Source organism: Pistacia vera, unplaced genomic scaffold (genome assembly GCF_008641045.1).
Source record: "Pistacia vera cultivar Batoury unplaced genomic scaffold, PisVer_v2 Contig11, whole genome shotgun sequence".
In the NCBI taxonomy this organism is placed as follows: Eukaryota; Viridiplantae; Streptophyta; class Magnoliopsida; order Sapindales; family Anacardiaceae; genus Pistacia; species Pistacia vera.
The window spans coordinates 1,560,417-1,576,278 of record NW_022195137.1 but is presented as its reverse complement, the minus strand read 5'-3'; the positions used below and the strand labels follow the sequence as shown (position 1 = coordinate 1,576,278).

At 33.1% G+C, this 15,862-nt stretch overlaps 2 protein-coding genes across 2 annotated transcripts; both read left to right on the top strand.

Annotated features, from left to right (window-relative positions):
- The first annotated feature begins 2,035 nt into the window (after positions 1-2,035).
- Positions 2,036-7,304, top strand: LOC116139021 (elongator complex protein 5). The gene is made up of 10 exons (XM_031424704.1): positions 2,036-2,230; positions 2,342-2,434; positions 2,712-2,866; positions 3,004-3,050; positions 4,851-4,920; positions 5,296-5,522; positions 5,617-5,709; positions 6,042-6,117; positions 6,299-6,531; positions 6,851-7,304. Exons 1-9 carry the CDS (start codon positions 2,064-2,066, stop codon positions 6,478-6,480), a joined length of 1,110 nt encoding a protein of 369 aa, XP_031280564.1. The 5' UTR covers positions 2,036-2,063; the 3' UTR covers positions 6,481-6,531; positions 6,851-7,304.
- A 7,692-nt stretch (positions 7,305-14,996) lies between these two features.
- LOC116138487 (zinc finger MYM-type protein 1-like) lies at positions 14,997-15,854 on the top strand. The gene has a single exon (XM_031424199.1). It carries the CDS (start codon positions 14,997-14,999, stop codon positions 15,852-15,854), a length of 858 nt encoding a protein of 285 aa, XP_031280059.1.
- The last annotated feature ends 8 nt before the right edge of the window (positions 15,855-15,862 follow it).

Genomic DNA, 15,862 nt, shown 5'->3' with positions numbered 1-15,862 from the left:
TCGAAAGTTGGTCCAAAACCATTAAAAAGGTCCAGCTTCAACTGGAATTGTCTTTATGCCTAGACTTACCTTAAATACCGAGAAAAAAAAAAAAATAAATAAATAAAGAAGATTAGACGGACACGTAAAATGACGGAATTTTCGGTGATTTCCAACTTGGGTTTCTCGTGTAAACTGTGGGGGTTTTTGGTTTTGGTTTTGGTTTATGGCCGTTATGTTTAGTAGTCGGTGGACATCGTCTGTTACTGTGATCATGTTTGTAGGTTGAGCGGTTACTTTTTGCTGGGTCCCATCACCGATCATTACGTGGACCGAGGAAATTGCTTCACATTGTGAAACAAAGCGGAAAACTCTTTGTGTGATTAACTTAGCAGATACCCGTTGTTTTCTATACGTGGCACGACCTGATTTCGTTGATATTTATTATTATAAAATAAGGGATTTGATGAAGAAGTAATTCTACGCACATGAAGTTCCCAGAGGATGGGGCATGGGCATGCCCACGTTGAGCAACTGCAACCCACGCAGAACGTACCTTTTTCACTTTTTGAGAAAGCGGTTTCGTGTGAAAAAGCCACCTTTCCAACTTAAACTATGATTTAAATATGTAATCATTTAACAATAAATTAATCATGTTATTAATTATTTTTTGGGTGTCACTTCAATACTTCTATATGAATTATTACTTCATTAGATCTAGAAAAAAAAAAAAAAACATGACTCTTATTTTTGTCTTATTTCTCGTCAGATTCTTAAAATTTTAATTTTTTAAATTAAATGTTTTTCACATGGTGAAGAACCATTTATTTTTTCTTTTCATAATTTTATTAATGATTAGATTTAGAATAATGTAGTAGGAATTGATAAGAGCTTCTGCAGATAAAAATTTAATAATCTGAATTCTGTGAGGACCAATGCAGAAAGTTTATTATAAGAGAAATTTAACCTTTATGATAAGTTACTCGTATTTAGTATTGCAACTTGACTATCAATAGGACAATGATACATATTTTTAGAACAAGATTCGTAGCGAGAGTTGTTATAACCATAACCATCTCATCAATTAAATTTTAAGTAGACTTTGGATCATTCAACATATAAAATTGAGAAGGTTTACCAACCCATAGGTAGCCTAATGGTAAGGATAAATCATAGGGGTTGGAAATGGTGTAATCTATAGTCTTAGGTTGGATTTTTCTGCTTGGCACAAAGATTATACATTTATCTACAGAGTTGAAGACTTTTTTCCACTTAAATAATGATTTAATAACATTTTTCTATCCATAAACTTTTAAAATACTATTTTATTATTTAAATTTATATTTCAACGATGAATATAGAGCAAACTTGATTTAGGTTGTTCGAACTTTTGAAGAGGGAAGACCAATGACTCTTTAGGTGGTGAAAAATTGGATTTTGGTGGTTGAGATTGGTCAGAATTTGACTTAGGAGGGGTGGTTGTATAAACTCTAATCACTTAATTGTCGACGATGTAGAGTTTTAAGGGTTTTGATGATGATGATCGAGAAAGAGAATAATAATGGTGTGCGGTCTCAACGATACTGAAATCGGAAACATAATGTAAGTTTGGATAATAAAATGATATTTTAAAAGTTTGTAGGTGAAAAAGTATCGTTAATCAATTATTTGTGTGGAAAAAAGTGGATTACTTTTTCTCATATTAGATTATCTAAATAATGTAATAATTAATTCTATAATATAAAAATTATATAATAAGGTAATAAAGGAGTTGATTATACTGCATAACTCTCCAAATTATGGGAAATTGAATCCTAATTTTGTAATATATTAAATTATTAATATTATTATTTGATTGAAGTAGACGTTTCGATTGACTTTTTTATAGAATGTGAAAAGGATACCTAAATTCAATGTGACCCCACATCTTTTTTTTTTTTTTTGAACTTTTTGGATAAAAACAGTAAAACACGGACCTTTCGTCCAATAAGTAATAATTGAAAATATGGAGCCCCTTGTTGCAAAATCCCCAAATTATTTTCAAAACTAGGGTTTCTGTAACTGTAATCGGAGACACACCAACCATGGCCGACACTATCTGCAGAACACTTCGCGACGGAGGTTTAGAAGGAGAACACGCGCCTGCTCTCACTATCAAGGACTCCATAGCTTCACCCTTCGGTCTTGATGTCTTCACACACGTGCTCACTCAGCTCTCCAACTATATTTTGGCGGGAAAATCTCAGTCACGGTCTCTTCCACTCACAGCACCGGAACGCGTTTTGTTTCTTTTTTTTTTTTTTGGTTTCCTTATAAAAATGGTCGAATTTCATTTTTTTTTTTTTACTGAAACAAAATGCAGAGGTCTCGTGATTGTTGCCTTTTGTCGGAGTCCGTCGTTTTACGTGGATTTGTTGAAGAGAAGAGGAATTGACGTCACTTCAGCTAATAAATGGTGAATAATTCCACTATTTTATACTTATTCCTAATTTATTTTTATATTCTTTTTGGTTGTAAGCATTATATCACTGACTCATAGATATTACAGGAATTGGGACAATTTTTTCTTATTTATTTATTTATTTTTTTGAGGTCATCTGAAAAATTGAACGTATTTCTCTATTCGTTGGTATTCTTTTTAAAGTTTAAAATGAAAATGTATTTGGTAGTTATTGGCATCTGCTTGCTTTACTAATCTTGTGGGGAATTTTGAATTCATATTTTGTTAACAGGATTCAGATATTGGATTGTTATACGGATCCGCTTGGTTGGAAAGTTCGGTTAAATATTGAGGATCTTTCCTGGGAAGCTTCAGCTTTGTCTACTTTTTGTAAGGATGTGAGAGATTTAGATAAGTTGTACTCTTCAATTATTAAATTGGGTCAAGGTAATTGCCGCTTCTTTTTTTTTTTTTTTTTTTTTTTCAAGTGTGAAGCTCAGTTTAGATAACTGAAATCATGTTGATGAAGATAAAAAATTGGGTTCTAGGGCTTTCGTTTTGAAAGTTTTTGTTCGTGTTTGCAGGATTGGTTGGACAAGGGAAAGGTCGTTTCTTTGTTGCCATTGACTTGGTAATTCTGTATCCCTTATTTGTAAATATTGTTTAGATGGTTAATTAGATGTAATATCATTCCTGAAAAGTTTCTTTTAATTCAAGTGAGCTTTCTTGTGTGTTCTGATTTGTTTATACTTTGGACATTTAGTTGCTTTCTATGTCATTTGCATGGCAATACAATTTAGAAATTTGAATCTTAAATTAAATTCTACTTCGAGGAATATTATGTTGTGATATGCTGAAGCTTCCTATTGAGTAGCAAACATGTACCAAGAATAAGGGTTTGGATTTTAATGTGAATTCTGTGTGTCATATCCCTTTCTTGAGGTGTTTCAAGGAAACTTCCTAATCAAGTGCAATAAACCTTGAGGGATACACCCAGCCAAACCAAAGGTAGAAACTATGAGGGTAGCATATGCAGTTTCTTAGTTAAAAATTAATATATTATCTAGAAGTAAAGATATTATGAGAGTATGTGTAAGATAGGCCTTACTTTTTGGGTGCAACCATTGATTGACATTTGTGGATGAGATTTTGCTTTGATGGTGTTTTCCTGGATCAGTGAAAAGAAATATGTCATGTTTTATTTAATTCAGAAGTTGTTTGAAAGATGTACTAATATAGTGCTTTTTATTGTCTCTTTCTAGACAAGCTTGGCATGGTCACATGACTTTTGGAACCCATGAAAACCTCTTGATTTATACTTATCACTGTCATTTTCATGACTTTTAGATAAAAATATATGTCACATGGTTCATGGTTTTAACACAGTGAAAAAGAATTGTAGGACTTGGCAATGAAGGTTGATACCATTTTAGAATGCAATGTTTTGTTGGTAAAACAGCTGAAAAGTTCACTAGTTAGAAGGCACATTCATATAGTATCTAAGATAGGGATAACTCATTTTTCATAAGTTAGTAAATAGGCAAATAATTAATTAAACGTCCCTCATGATTTTGATAGTTAATATGACAATAAGCCCATGTCTGTCAACTAAGAGGTCCAGGATTCAAATCCCCTTGTGGTCAATTACTTGGGATATTACATCCTATAGGTTTCCTGGTTACCAAGGTTGCAGGGATTGGAAGTATCCTCAGTTTAGAACCTAGTAATCAAGTATGAGAGGTCAAGGGATTTTTGGATTTAAGGGAGAAAAAAAACTGTTGGTTTATTTATTATTGTTTAAAATTCCAATAAGCATTTACATTATCATTAAAGACAATATGAGATTGCATTATCTCAATGATTTTTTAAACCTAATCACTTTTTCTAGTAATATTCTTTTATCTTCAAGTTGGAATTGCAACTTGTTTTCTTCTTTAAAATTACTGGTCATGTCAGGGAGCTTATATTTGAGTATGCATTTCTTTTTCGTTCTTTTTAAATATTCTCCATTTAAAATATCTGGTGAAGTTGCAAATATTTTTAGTGAAAAGTCATATTTAAAATGATTACATACAAGATCACACTATCTCGGATGTGGAATTTTGGCGATACTGCAAATTTTATGTGCGATAAAGTTTTCATATTGATTTGGAAGGTTCATATCATCTGTAATATACTATTGTGTGGTGAAAGTTGGTTGTTGATTGGTTTTTGCCTTGGTGGTTCAAAGATACCTTTAATTTTGAAAAAAACTTTCAGAAATAAATTTACCATTTTGGAGTTTGATTGGAGGTCATGCCCTTTTCTATATTGTTACGTCTCAGCTTTCATGTGTGTTTATTATAATATGATGTTGGTTTCTACTTTTTATCTTGTATATTCCTTTTGTTGTTTGTAATAATCTTTAATAGACTTTCAACAATTTTGCCAGGTAAGTGAAATGTTAAGACTTGCATCTATAACATCAGTTGCAGGCCTTCTAAGCAACCTTCGTAGCCATGGTATGTACTTGATTTTGTTATCTCTTGATTTATTGTGAACATCATCAAATCTCGTAAAATCCCTGTCTATTAGTCTAGCCATTTGTTAATGTTTGATTGCATCAATTGGATTTTCAACTTATCAAAAAAAGAATTTTTTTTTTTTTTGCAGTGCTGGTGTAGTATTTATCTTTAAGTCAAATGATTAGCCATAAAAAAAATGAAACCTAATAGGCAGGTCCTCTAATCTTCTGTTTAGTAATCTGGTATGCACTTCTGGTGTGCAACTGTAATTAAATGAATTGCCCTTGACTTATAGAAATCTCTGAAGTTTGTGGTTTGTGTGATACATTTTTGTTCTGATGCTATCTTTTCACCATTGTTCTATGGTTTCAGATCAAGTTTCTAGTATCTTTTGGTTGTTACATTCAGATCTTCATGAAGCCAGGGTCACCGCTGTTCTTGAATATTTATCCTCAATTGTTGCCAGCCTGGAACCATTTACAAGATCTACAATTGCACAAAGAGGTGATTTAGAGAATCTCTCTTTGCTTGAGCAGAACTTTAGGAAAGGAAAGTTTAATGTTCGGTTCAAGCGAAGGAACGGGCGTGTTCGAGTTATGGTGATATTTTTGTGTCTTAACTTCTTTGTGGAGGATTTTATGCCGCTTTATGGAGAAGAAACTGAAATAATATTTTATCCAAATTTGTTTCTAGTGTGAAGAATTACTTGTGGAGCTGTCAGGCATCAACTTTACGTCTGTTTCGTTGTCTGAAGATGAAATAATTAATCAACGCCTTTTGCCAAAGGTCAGTTGTATAAATTTATCTCGATTTTAGAGGATAATTTGGTATTCCCTTTCTCTCCCCCCGTCTCTTTCATGCTGTGCACACAAACTACACTGCTTTGTCATGCATGCCTGTGAAAGATAAAATTTCTTAAAGACTTTATTGGTTAACCAGAGAACGGTTATAAGTCTAAGAGAAGACAGGAAAGGAAAAGAGAAAAAAAGGAACATTTTTATGCATTTACACGCATGCACTCTGAAATGAATATGTTGTTACAAATAGATATGCAAGAAAGGACCTTGATACTCTTATTTTTTTGACATTTACTAGATATTGGTGTTGTTATTTAACAGGTGCAGTTCAATCTTGAGCTATCAGAGAAGGAGCGAACTGAAAGGGCCAAGGTTGTGCTTCCATTTGAGCACCAAGGTATTGGAAAATATAGATGGATATCAAATTCCATTTTTTATTTCTTGAAAATGATTATAAGCTTTTTACACAAATCTTTCATGTTAATAATTGGAAAGAGTATTATTTTCTATTATTCTCATTTATCCTTTCTTGACTATCTTCTGCTAGAAACTTTATTTTCAATTTTTCTTTGCGTCAGGAAATGGTGAACCAATACAAATTTATGATGGTCGAAGGTCTCTCAATGAGGAGACACTTGTTTCAACTCAGAGTTTGCAGACAGATGAGAGCTCTGACAAGGGTCAGATAATATATTTTCGGGATTCAGATGATGAGATGCCAGATTCAGATGAGGACCCAGATGATGATTTGGATATATAAAAATGTTTGCCTCGATCGCTTTTGTGGATTAATACCAAAGTTCCCAACTTGGTAAATTTACTCTCTCTCTATTCATCTATGGCTAATTGTTTGAATGTACCCTTTAAACTAGAATCTGTTTCACTATTAAATAATTGAAACTTTGTGCCAGTTAAGATCTATGGTATAATGGGTAGCTTCATAGGAAACATGAATCTAAGTTTTTAACGAAATTGAAAGGTGGTTAAGATCCTTGTCCCTCCTCCAACCCCACCTTTCCTTCTCCACTTGTTTGTATTTCATTTTTTTTTTTTTTCTTTGTTATTGACTTCTGCATGACAGATTTTTTGGTGGGTTCCATTGTCTAATTATCTTGTAACTTATCATGTAGCACAACGGAAAGAGAGTTCGCCCACTGGATTGCAGTCCTCGCAAGTTTTGCATAATTCAGAAATGTAAGGCTCCTTCATTTGTGATTATGCACTTCTTTTTTCTGCCTATTGAATAAAAATAATATGAATTAGGTGCGGTAGTTGAGTCGGCTCTTCCATTAGAAGCAGCATCATTTTAAAATTTGAGCAGTTTTACACTGGGAAGATGTCATGAAGAGTGTCATTTTGATTATCTTTTGATTGTCTTTCTCGCTCAGCCGTATCTGTTGGGAAGACAAGTTAGGGACTTGATTTCTTTGTTAAGAGTAGAGAGTTGGAGAATTTCCAGAACTTCACCTGAACTTCAAAAATTACCAGTTGGCCGAAGTGCTGAGCTGTAAAGTGGAATTACAAATCCAAAAAGTTGAAGGATATGTATGTGGAAATTTATTGAATGTATTTTTTTTTTTTTTTATATGGATTGAACTAATTTTACTGCATAATTTCTGGTTGCAACGTGATTGTGCGGAATATTAGTTGTATTTTTGTTTGCTTACAGTTTCTGTTGATCTATTTTATGGTTAGAAAATTGGGGTCCGGTGGTTAAAAAATTTCATACAAAGGGTCTGTTTGGTTCGGGTTCATATAAGATTACAGGGGTAATCTTCGTTTAATTTTCAAGATTCTCTTGTTTTGTTTGCAAGTAATAAAATATTACGGGCATTTTTTGTTGTAAACAGGTTGCGTTTGGTTCGGGGTGATATAAGATTAATCTTGTAATCTTTGTTTAATTTTCAAGATTCCCTCGCTTAGTTGTCAAGTAATCTTTTATTACAAATAGTGTTTATTGTTAGTAATATTGAGGGTAATCAGATTACCATCTCAAAGGGTGTTAATATAAGATTATCGAGGTAATCTTAATTTTGACTCTATTTTGCCTTTAATCTTTTATCATTTCGAATACATTTGTCCTCATATGTCTACCAAATAACAATTACCTAGACCCTTTATATGTGAGAATTTAGCTAAAACACCCCAGTTACAAAAAAATTTAAAAGTTAACAAAATACCCCCAACCATCGAAGACTACTGTCGACCGTTAGCCACCACCGTTGGCCGCCGGCGAAAGTTGTCATATCGATATAAGATCGGTGAGATTTTGTCGATCATATGCCAATAAGGATGTTTCCAGCCATAGATTTGTGATCCATGGTCGGAAATGACCAGATCTGGCCGTTTCACGACCAAAGATGTGGCAGTGAAACACCATAGATTTGACCGTGAAATGGCCGTCGTTTCACGGCGAAAGATCTGGCATTTCACGGCCAGATTTGTGGTTGTTTCACGTTCACGACCATATTCACGATTAGATCTAGCCGTCCATGGCCAGATTAGGCCTTACCAGCATATGAACAGCCAAATCCGATCGGTTGTGCGCCATTACGGCGGCTGTTGGTAGTGGTGGCTGGCTATCGGCAGTGGCTTGGTGTGGGTGAGGGTGATTTTGCTACAAATTAAAGTTTTATATGGATGGGGTGTTTTAGCAAAATTTCAAATATAGGGGGTTAAAAGAAATAATTTTAAAAAAATAATAGAATAAAATAATAATAAAAATAATGTTATATTATTATTTAAAAAGGAGGGCAATTTAGTAATCTATACAACATACCCACTCATTTATCCTCTCAACCAAACATATTATTATAACATATTCACTAATTTTTTCTAACCAACCAAGCATATTCCTTTAAAGATTCTCGGGTAATCTATATTTCCGGTAATATAACATTCCTCAGTAATATAACATTCTCTGAACCAAATGCACCCATAGTGTTTACTGTTGGTAATATAAGAGGTAATCAAATAAACTCCCAACTCAGGGGGTGTTATTAAAAGATTATTGGGTAATATGATTTTTATACTTATTTTGTCCTTAATTAAATACCATTTCACACACAATTGCCTTCAAATATCCACCAAATAACTATTACCCAGACCCCCTATATTAGAAAATTTAGCTAAAACACCCCAGCCACAAAAAAATTTAAAAGTTAACAAAGTACCCGCAGCCACCCAAGACCACTGCTAATGTTGTTGGAAGTCGTCGTAATGACGCACGACAGGCAAGATATGGTTGGTCGTGCGTCGGTAAGGTCGTTGTTGCGACTGTTTCAGGCCATGGATCATAGATCCATAGTCGAAAACGGCCTTGCCAATGTACGATTAGCCATATCCTGTTGGTCGTGCGCCATTATGGTGACTTCTGACAGTGTCGGTGGCGGTGGTTGGTTGTCGACAGTGGCTTGGGGTGGGTGGGGGTGATTTTGCTATAAATTAAAGTTTTATTTGGCTGGGGTGATTTAGCAAAATTTCAAATGTAGGGGTTTAATTCAAAAAATAATAATATATTAATATTTTAAAAGGAGGGCAATTTAGTAATCTATATAACATACCCACTCATTTACCTCTCAATCAAACATATCAATATAATATACCCACTAATTTATTCTAAACTAACAAAATACATTTTCCTAAACATTCCAAATAATTTTCAAGGTAATCTATATTTCCATTAATATAATATTATAATAATAAAACATTATGTGAACCAAACGCACCCAAAGTAGTTGGATTAGCATTTCCAGATCAGTTTTCAACACTTATAGAAATTAATAATTTGTTCAATTTATTTTGAAAACCTTACATATTTAATAAAATACATCAATAAAAAAAGTTCATTTTTGTTTAAAAAGTCATGGAAAAATCTCATTCCTTGCAGTTACTTTTTAACATGATACTTTATTACAATGTTTTAAAAACCAACTTGGGGCTAAACTCGGCAAAGAAGCCGGGTCTTGGGTTGACCGGTGGGTACTGGTGACGTGTCATCTAAAAAAACTTTAAAATTTTTTAATTCGGTGCACGTTAGCACGATGGCTATTTCCAGCTTACGTTAGCACGCATCAACGTTGACCTTCTTTCCTCTTTTTCGGCCATTTTCTCACCCAAAATCACCATTGTTACCAGCATTGGAACCTCCACCCTCTCCAAACCATACCCTTTATCCCCTTTCATCACCAATGTTTTAATAACCAGCCTGAGGTGAAACCCAGCAAAGTTGTTGGGTCCTACGTTGACTGGTTTAATTGGTTTGACCGGCTAGTCAAAATAGGTGACAAAACTTTTAAAATTTAGCAAATACACCCCTAAAAATTACAGTTAAGTCCCTATAGGTTTAAAATTTAGTAAACACATTCCAAATACAAATTGGCCGAAGAGACACCCAAAAAACAATCCCAATCATCCCTTGAGTCCATACTCTAGAAAATCTACCCAAGATCTGGTCGAAATCTGCTCGATTTCGGCCAGATCTCACTGATGCGACGTCGATACTGCTCCCCATCACTCGAAAAATACTCCCCTCTTCTTCTTGACCAAAACCCACCTCACCCCACCTCTGTTAGCCTTGCCAATCGTCGGCAAAAGTCGGCTATTGTCGTTGCCTTTTTTTTCGATTTTCAGTCGATTTACTCATCGAAAATCAACTCCGTCACCACCATTGCACTCACCAACACTTTTTGTTCAAAAGCCCAACATCCCGACCTTCAATTGTTCGCCGATCATCATCCCAAATTTTAGGGTTTTAGGTGAGTAGAGAAATTGTTAATCTGACCCGGTGAAGCTCGTGGGTCTCGATTAAACCGGCTGGACTGGGTCAAGTTTTAAAATAGTGCTTATCACTTGTCGACTGCCAGAGACGAAAAACATGTTTTTTTGGTTGGCCTTTGTCAAATTTTGGTTGTTTTGAGCGACGACAGCTCTAACCACCACCACACTTAGACTTACCGGCTACTCCCCTACAAAACCCCCAAAGTTCCCAAGCCATTCCACCCACTAATTGTAGGTAATCAGAAGCTAAGGGTTTCACCATTTCTTGGACGAATTCTAGTGACTAAAACTTAATCAAACACTACCTCTAGACTCATTGTGATCCACCCTTAAAATTCCCTCATGTTTGCCTGCCAAACACAGACCAAAAGTCGTCTTTTTCTGGTGTTTGATTCACCTTGTTTTAGCCAAAGTCCAGTGACTGAAACTTAATCAGACACTACCTCTAGACTCACCATGATCCACCCTTAAAATTTCCTCATGTTTGCCTGTCGAACACCGTCCAAAGTTTGTTGTTTTCTAGTGTTTAATTCACCTGGTTTTTTTCCTTCCAAAAACCGATTAGATTGACGGGTTGCTAAAATACCACCGGTCCAATCGCAGGTGAATCTGGGTGAATCCCCCCAGTTAATATATATATATATTTGGCCCCTATAGAACTTTTGGATTTTGTTTTTTTATTTTGGGACTCTTGCCAAAATGGCAACGCAAAATAGAAACCTAGAATCTCTCTTGCCTCTTTCTCTCATGGTGCTCTAAACTCTCAAGTCTCTTTCACCTAACTCTCCTTCCAAGTCTCAACCGACACTATTTTTCATCAATTTATAAAAAGGTAATGTCCCTAACCCTAAATCCCTAATTTTCTCTATTATTGATGTTTTGTTGTTACATTCTTTCAATAGAATTAAGATTCGCTATTGTTCTACTTGTATTATTTATTAAGAATTTGAGATTTGAGTAATAGTTTAGTGTATACTGTAAAATTTTATATAACCATCTTTTTAGAGTTTCTAAGTTTGCATCTGCAAGAAAGAAAACAATTAATTAAAATCATGATCTTGTTAACTTAATTTTTAACTTTTAATTTAAAAGCTTATACAAGTAAATGATATATTTGGCTTTTGTTTATGAGAACAGAAATAATATATTCATTTCAAGACCATAGTTTTGAGTTTATTCGGTGCTGGGCTATTGCAATGTTTTCTTTTAAATGAATTCATATTTATTGGAGTGGTGATAATGATCTGACTAGAAAGGTAGAGAAAGTTATGAGATATTTGAAGGGTGGACCCACTTTTACCTGCCTTTTTTTTTTTTTTTTTTTTTTTTTTTAAGATTTTCCAATTTTTTTTTTTTTTTGGTTCTTTGCATACTTGCAGTCATTGGCTCCGTTTGGTTCACAATTTTGTGTTTTTGGGAAAAGTTTTTTGAAAAAAGTTAAAAAAAAGTTGAATTGGGCGGGTATTACGATGTAGGATTTATAAATTATAAAATACCCCCTATGTTTGTTTTTTTACAAAACACCCCTTATAATAAAACATTAAAAGTTAACAAAAACACCCTCAATCCACCCTCAAATACGGACAGCCGGCCACCACCGTCGGAGGGTGGCCGGAGTCGCCGTAACAAAAACATTAAAAATATTAGGGTATTAATTGAATTAACAAATTTATGGGGTTTAAAAAATTTTGAATAAATTGAATAATATTGTGAGTTTTTGGGTATTTTACTGTTTAACTTTTTTGGGAATACTAAAAGTAGTATTCCTAAAATCCAACCAAACGAAGCCATTGTTCTTGTGTTGTTTCTACACTCTTTGACTCTTACAAGCAATAAAGAGGTCCTTTCAGCTGAAAAAAAAAAAAAAAAAAATCATTTGAAGATGCTCATTTTCAATACTATGCTTAATATCTCTATTATTATTAATAGTAATAGTGTTATCAAGAAATAATTGAATGATTTAAGAGATAATGTTTCCATAAATCAAATTGAATAATTTAGTGATGATATCTTTATGTTAATGAGATGACAATGAATTATGTGGCTGTTTATTTTATAATTGTTGTTTGTTGTTGATTATTGTTTATTTTTAGTGAAAAAACATTGGTGTAATTTTTCACAAATTCTTGGCATTCCCTAGTTTCTTCCATCTCAATCTCTTGGTTCAGCACAAAAACAAAAAAAAAAAAAAAAAAAAAAAAAGATATCCTTTTGCTGTATCAAATACATTATAAGTTATAAAAAATTATAAGTTATATGGTTTGTGGTCCCTTGATATTTGTGCTTTGTGGTGCCTTGATGTTTTCTTTATGAGTAATGCTACATGTATAAACAACTCTTATAAAGATTTATGTATAAACTGATGTGGCAGAAAATGAATGGAAGAGTAGGTACAAAAAGTCAAACTCATCATATTCACTCTTCCATTCATTTTTTGTCACATCAGTTTGTATACAAATCTTTGTAAGATTTGTTTGTACATTTAGCATTATTGTTTCTTTATTGCTTCTCTCATGTTTGTAGGGCGGTCACATGTTTATTGTTAAACAAAGTACAAACTAGTTTCAATCTTTTATTCTTGTTGCAGGGAGATCTTCGTTTATTCTTGAAAAGAAAATAAGCACTGAAACAATCAATAGTTGTGAGAATCGCTCTTGATATTGCAAGGTTGCTACATTATTAATCTAGTGAACTACTCTTACATTTGGACATGCCTTTTTTATTGAAAATTTTGTATAGAGAATAAGGTTATGCATAACCATTAATAGAATTGCCAAATATCAAGGTCTAATATTTTAATAGTTAGAAGTATGGCGACAAATTTTTTTGTCAATTAAAAAGATACTGGCCTACAAAATTCTTGTTCTTCCTGTTAGGCAATTTTAAGGTTTTTCTGCTTAAAATGTAGTTTTTAGAGTTGCCTTTCAAATACTTTTCTGAAGGTAGTGGACAAGCCTCTCAATTTTATTTAGACAGAGAAAGAATGTTGTCAAACTTCTTATGTATGATTCAAGCTAATATTTGATACATATACTCAGAACATTGGTACAAATAAATACAAACATGATCCAAGGACCACAAAGCACAAAAATGGCAAAAGGTGATTGACTTGCATTAAATAAAATACATAAGATTTTTTCAAAACCTCAATGCTCTCTTTTGCCTTGTTTTTCTCCTTGAACTCAATGCAAATATGCAATTGAAAGTTATACCAAAAGATACAACAATGATAACAAGTTTAGGTTACAAAAACTTATTATCAACATAAACAACAAAAACTTATTACTAAAACTTATTATCAACATAAACAGCTAATTATTACTAAAACTTATTACAAAAACTTATTATCAATATAAACAAAAAAAAAAAAAAAATTATTACAAAAATTTAAAAGATGCATATTTAAGATTTTTAATCAAGTTCAATGAAAAAAGGACAAAAAAATATTAGTTATTTCATAATAGGTTTGTTGGCAATATCAAAAACTTTTTTAACTTTATCAATAGAAACAACTAATTATTTATTGTTGGTAAAGATTAGTTTGAGTAATCATTTTTTATGTATCTTTCTTTCATCCTCATTAAATTACTTGACTAAATCAAATTTTATAAACATTTCCTATGAATTTTTTTTTCCTATTCTTCAAGAATTATAAAATGACACGTATAAATCAAGAATTATTTGTTTTTATGTTGAGTAAGTAATTACACCTAGATTTTTATCATTTATAATTTATTCATCTTTATTTTTGGGACATTTCAAAAAGAGTTGACTTCTTCTTTTTTTCTATAAATATGCACGATTCATGTTAAATGAGTCTAAAAGGAATTTCAAGCCCATGAAATATCATATTCTTATTGTCTTCTGTATATAAATCACTATGAGTTACTATGTATGTCTTATTGTCTTTCCATTACTATGTATGTAAATCACTATGGGTTATTATTCTTGTACAATTTCTTATTGTTTTATTTGTTTAAAACTTCTTATTAGGTATGCAATATGGATAAATTTCTTAAAATAAAATTAGCAATAGACCAATCATACTCATCAGTAAAAAAAAAAAAAATAAAGCCACTGATAAAGAAAATAAAAAAGCCATCTTGAAAGATCTTCCGTCTGATCCAGCTCCACGACCTAAAATCAATCATTATCATCCTAATTATAGGGATGCAATTCAAAGATTTTACTTGCATAAGAGTTGCTACCAACCTCGAAATCATGCATTTCCGCTGACAAAATTTGGAAAAAGGATATCGTCGATTTAATACTGCTTGGTTTGGTGTGTATGGCAGTTGGCTTAAGTATAGTGTGACAAAAAATGCTGCATTCTGCTTGTATTGTTATCTTTTTAGACCTACTATTATAAGCCAAGCTGGTAGTGACACTTTCGTCAGTGAGGGATTTTGTAATTGGAAGAAACCAGAACGCTTTAAAATTCATGTTGGCCAGCCAAATAGTGCTCATAACCAAGCACGACAAAGTTGTGTGAATTTAATGAATCAAAAGCAACATATCGAAGCGCCTCTCTCTAAGCAATCAGATCAAGTTCGGACTGAATACCGAACTTGCTTGACTGCATCCATTGTTTGCGTTAGATTTCTTTTGCATCAAGGGTTGGCATTTCGTGGTCATGATGAAACTAAAGACTCGAAGAAGCAAGGTAACTTTCTCAGATTTCTTCATTTTCTAGCTCGTCACAATGAACATTTTAAGAGTGTTGTTTTGAAGAATGCACTTGGGAATCTTAAATTGATAGCACCAGTGATTCAAAAAGATATTTTGAATGTTGCGGCAAATGAAACCACAAAGGCTATCATTAGTGATCTTGGAGATGACATCTTTTCAATTTTGATTGATGAGTCTCGTGATGTGTCGATTAAAGAAGGAATGGCTATTGCCATACGTTATGTAGATAAAAAGGGTCATGTGCTTGAGTGGTTTCTTGGCACTGTACATGTTAGTGACACAACTGCAGTATCACTTAAGATGGCTCTTAAGTCATTATTTTGTAAGCATGGATTGAGTTTGTCAAAATTACGTGGACAAAGTTATGATGGGGCAAGTAATATGCAAGGAGAATTTAATGGTTTAAAAAGTTTGATTTTGAGGGAGAATGAATATGCTTATTATGTTCACTGTTTTGCTCAACTTCAATTGATACTAGTAGCCATTGCAAAAAATCACATTTATGTTGCTTCGTTTTTCAACTTGGTTACTAATTTGATAAATGTTCTTGGATGTTCATGCAAGCATCGAGACATGCTTCAAGAGAGCCAAGTTAATAAACTTGTTGAAGCACTAGAAATTGGTGAAGATAGCAAGGATGAGGTTCGAATCAAGAGACAAGTCTAAAATGAGTT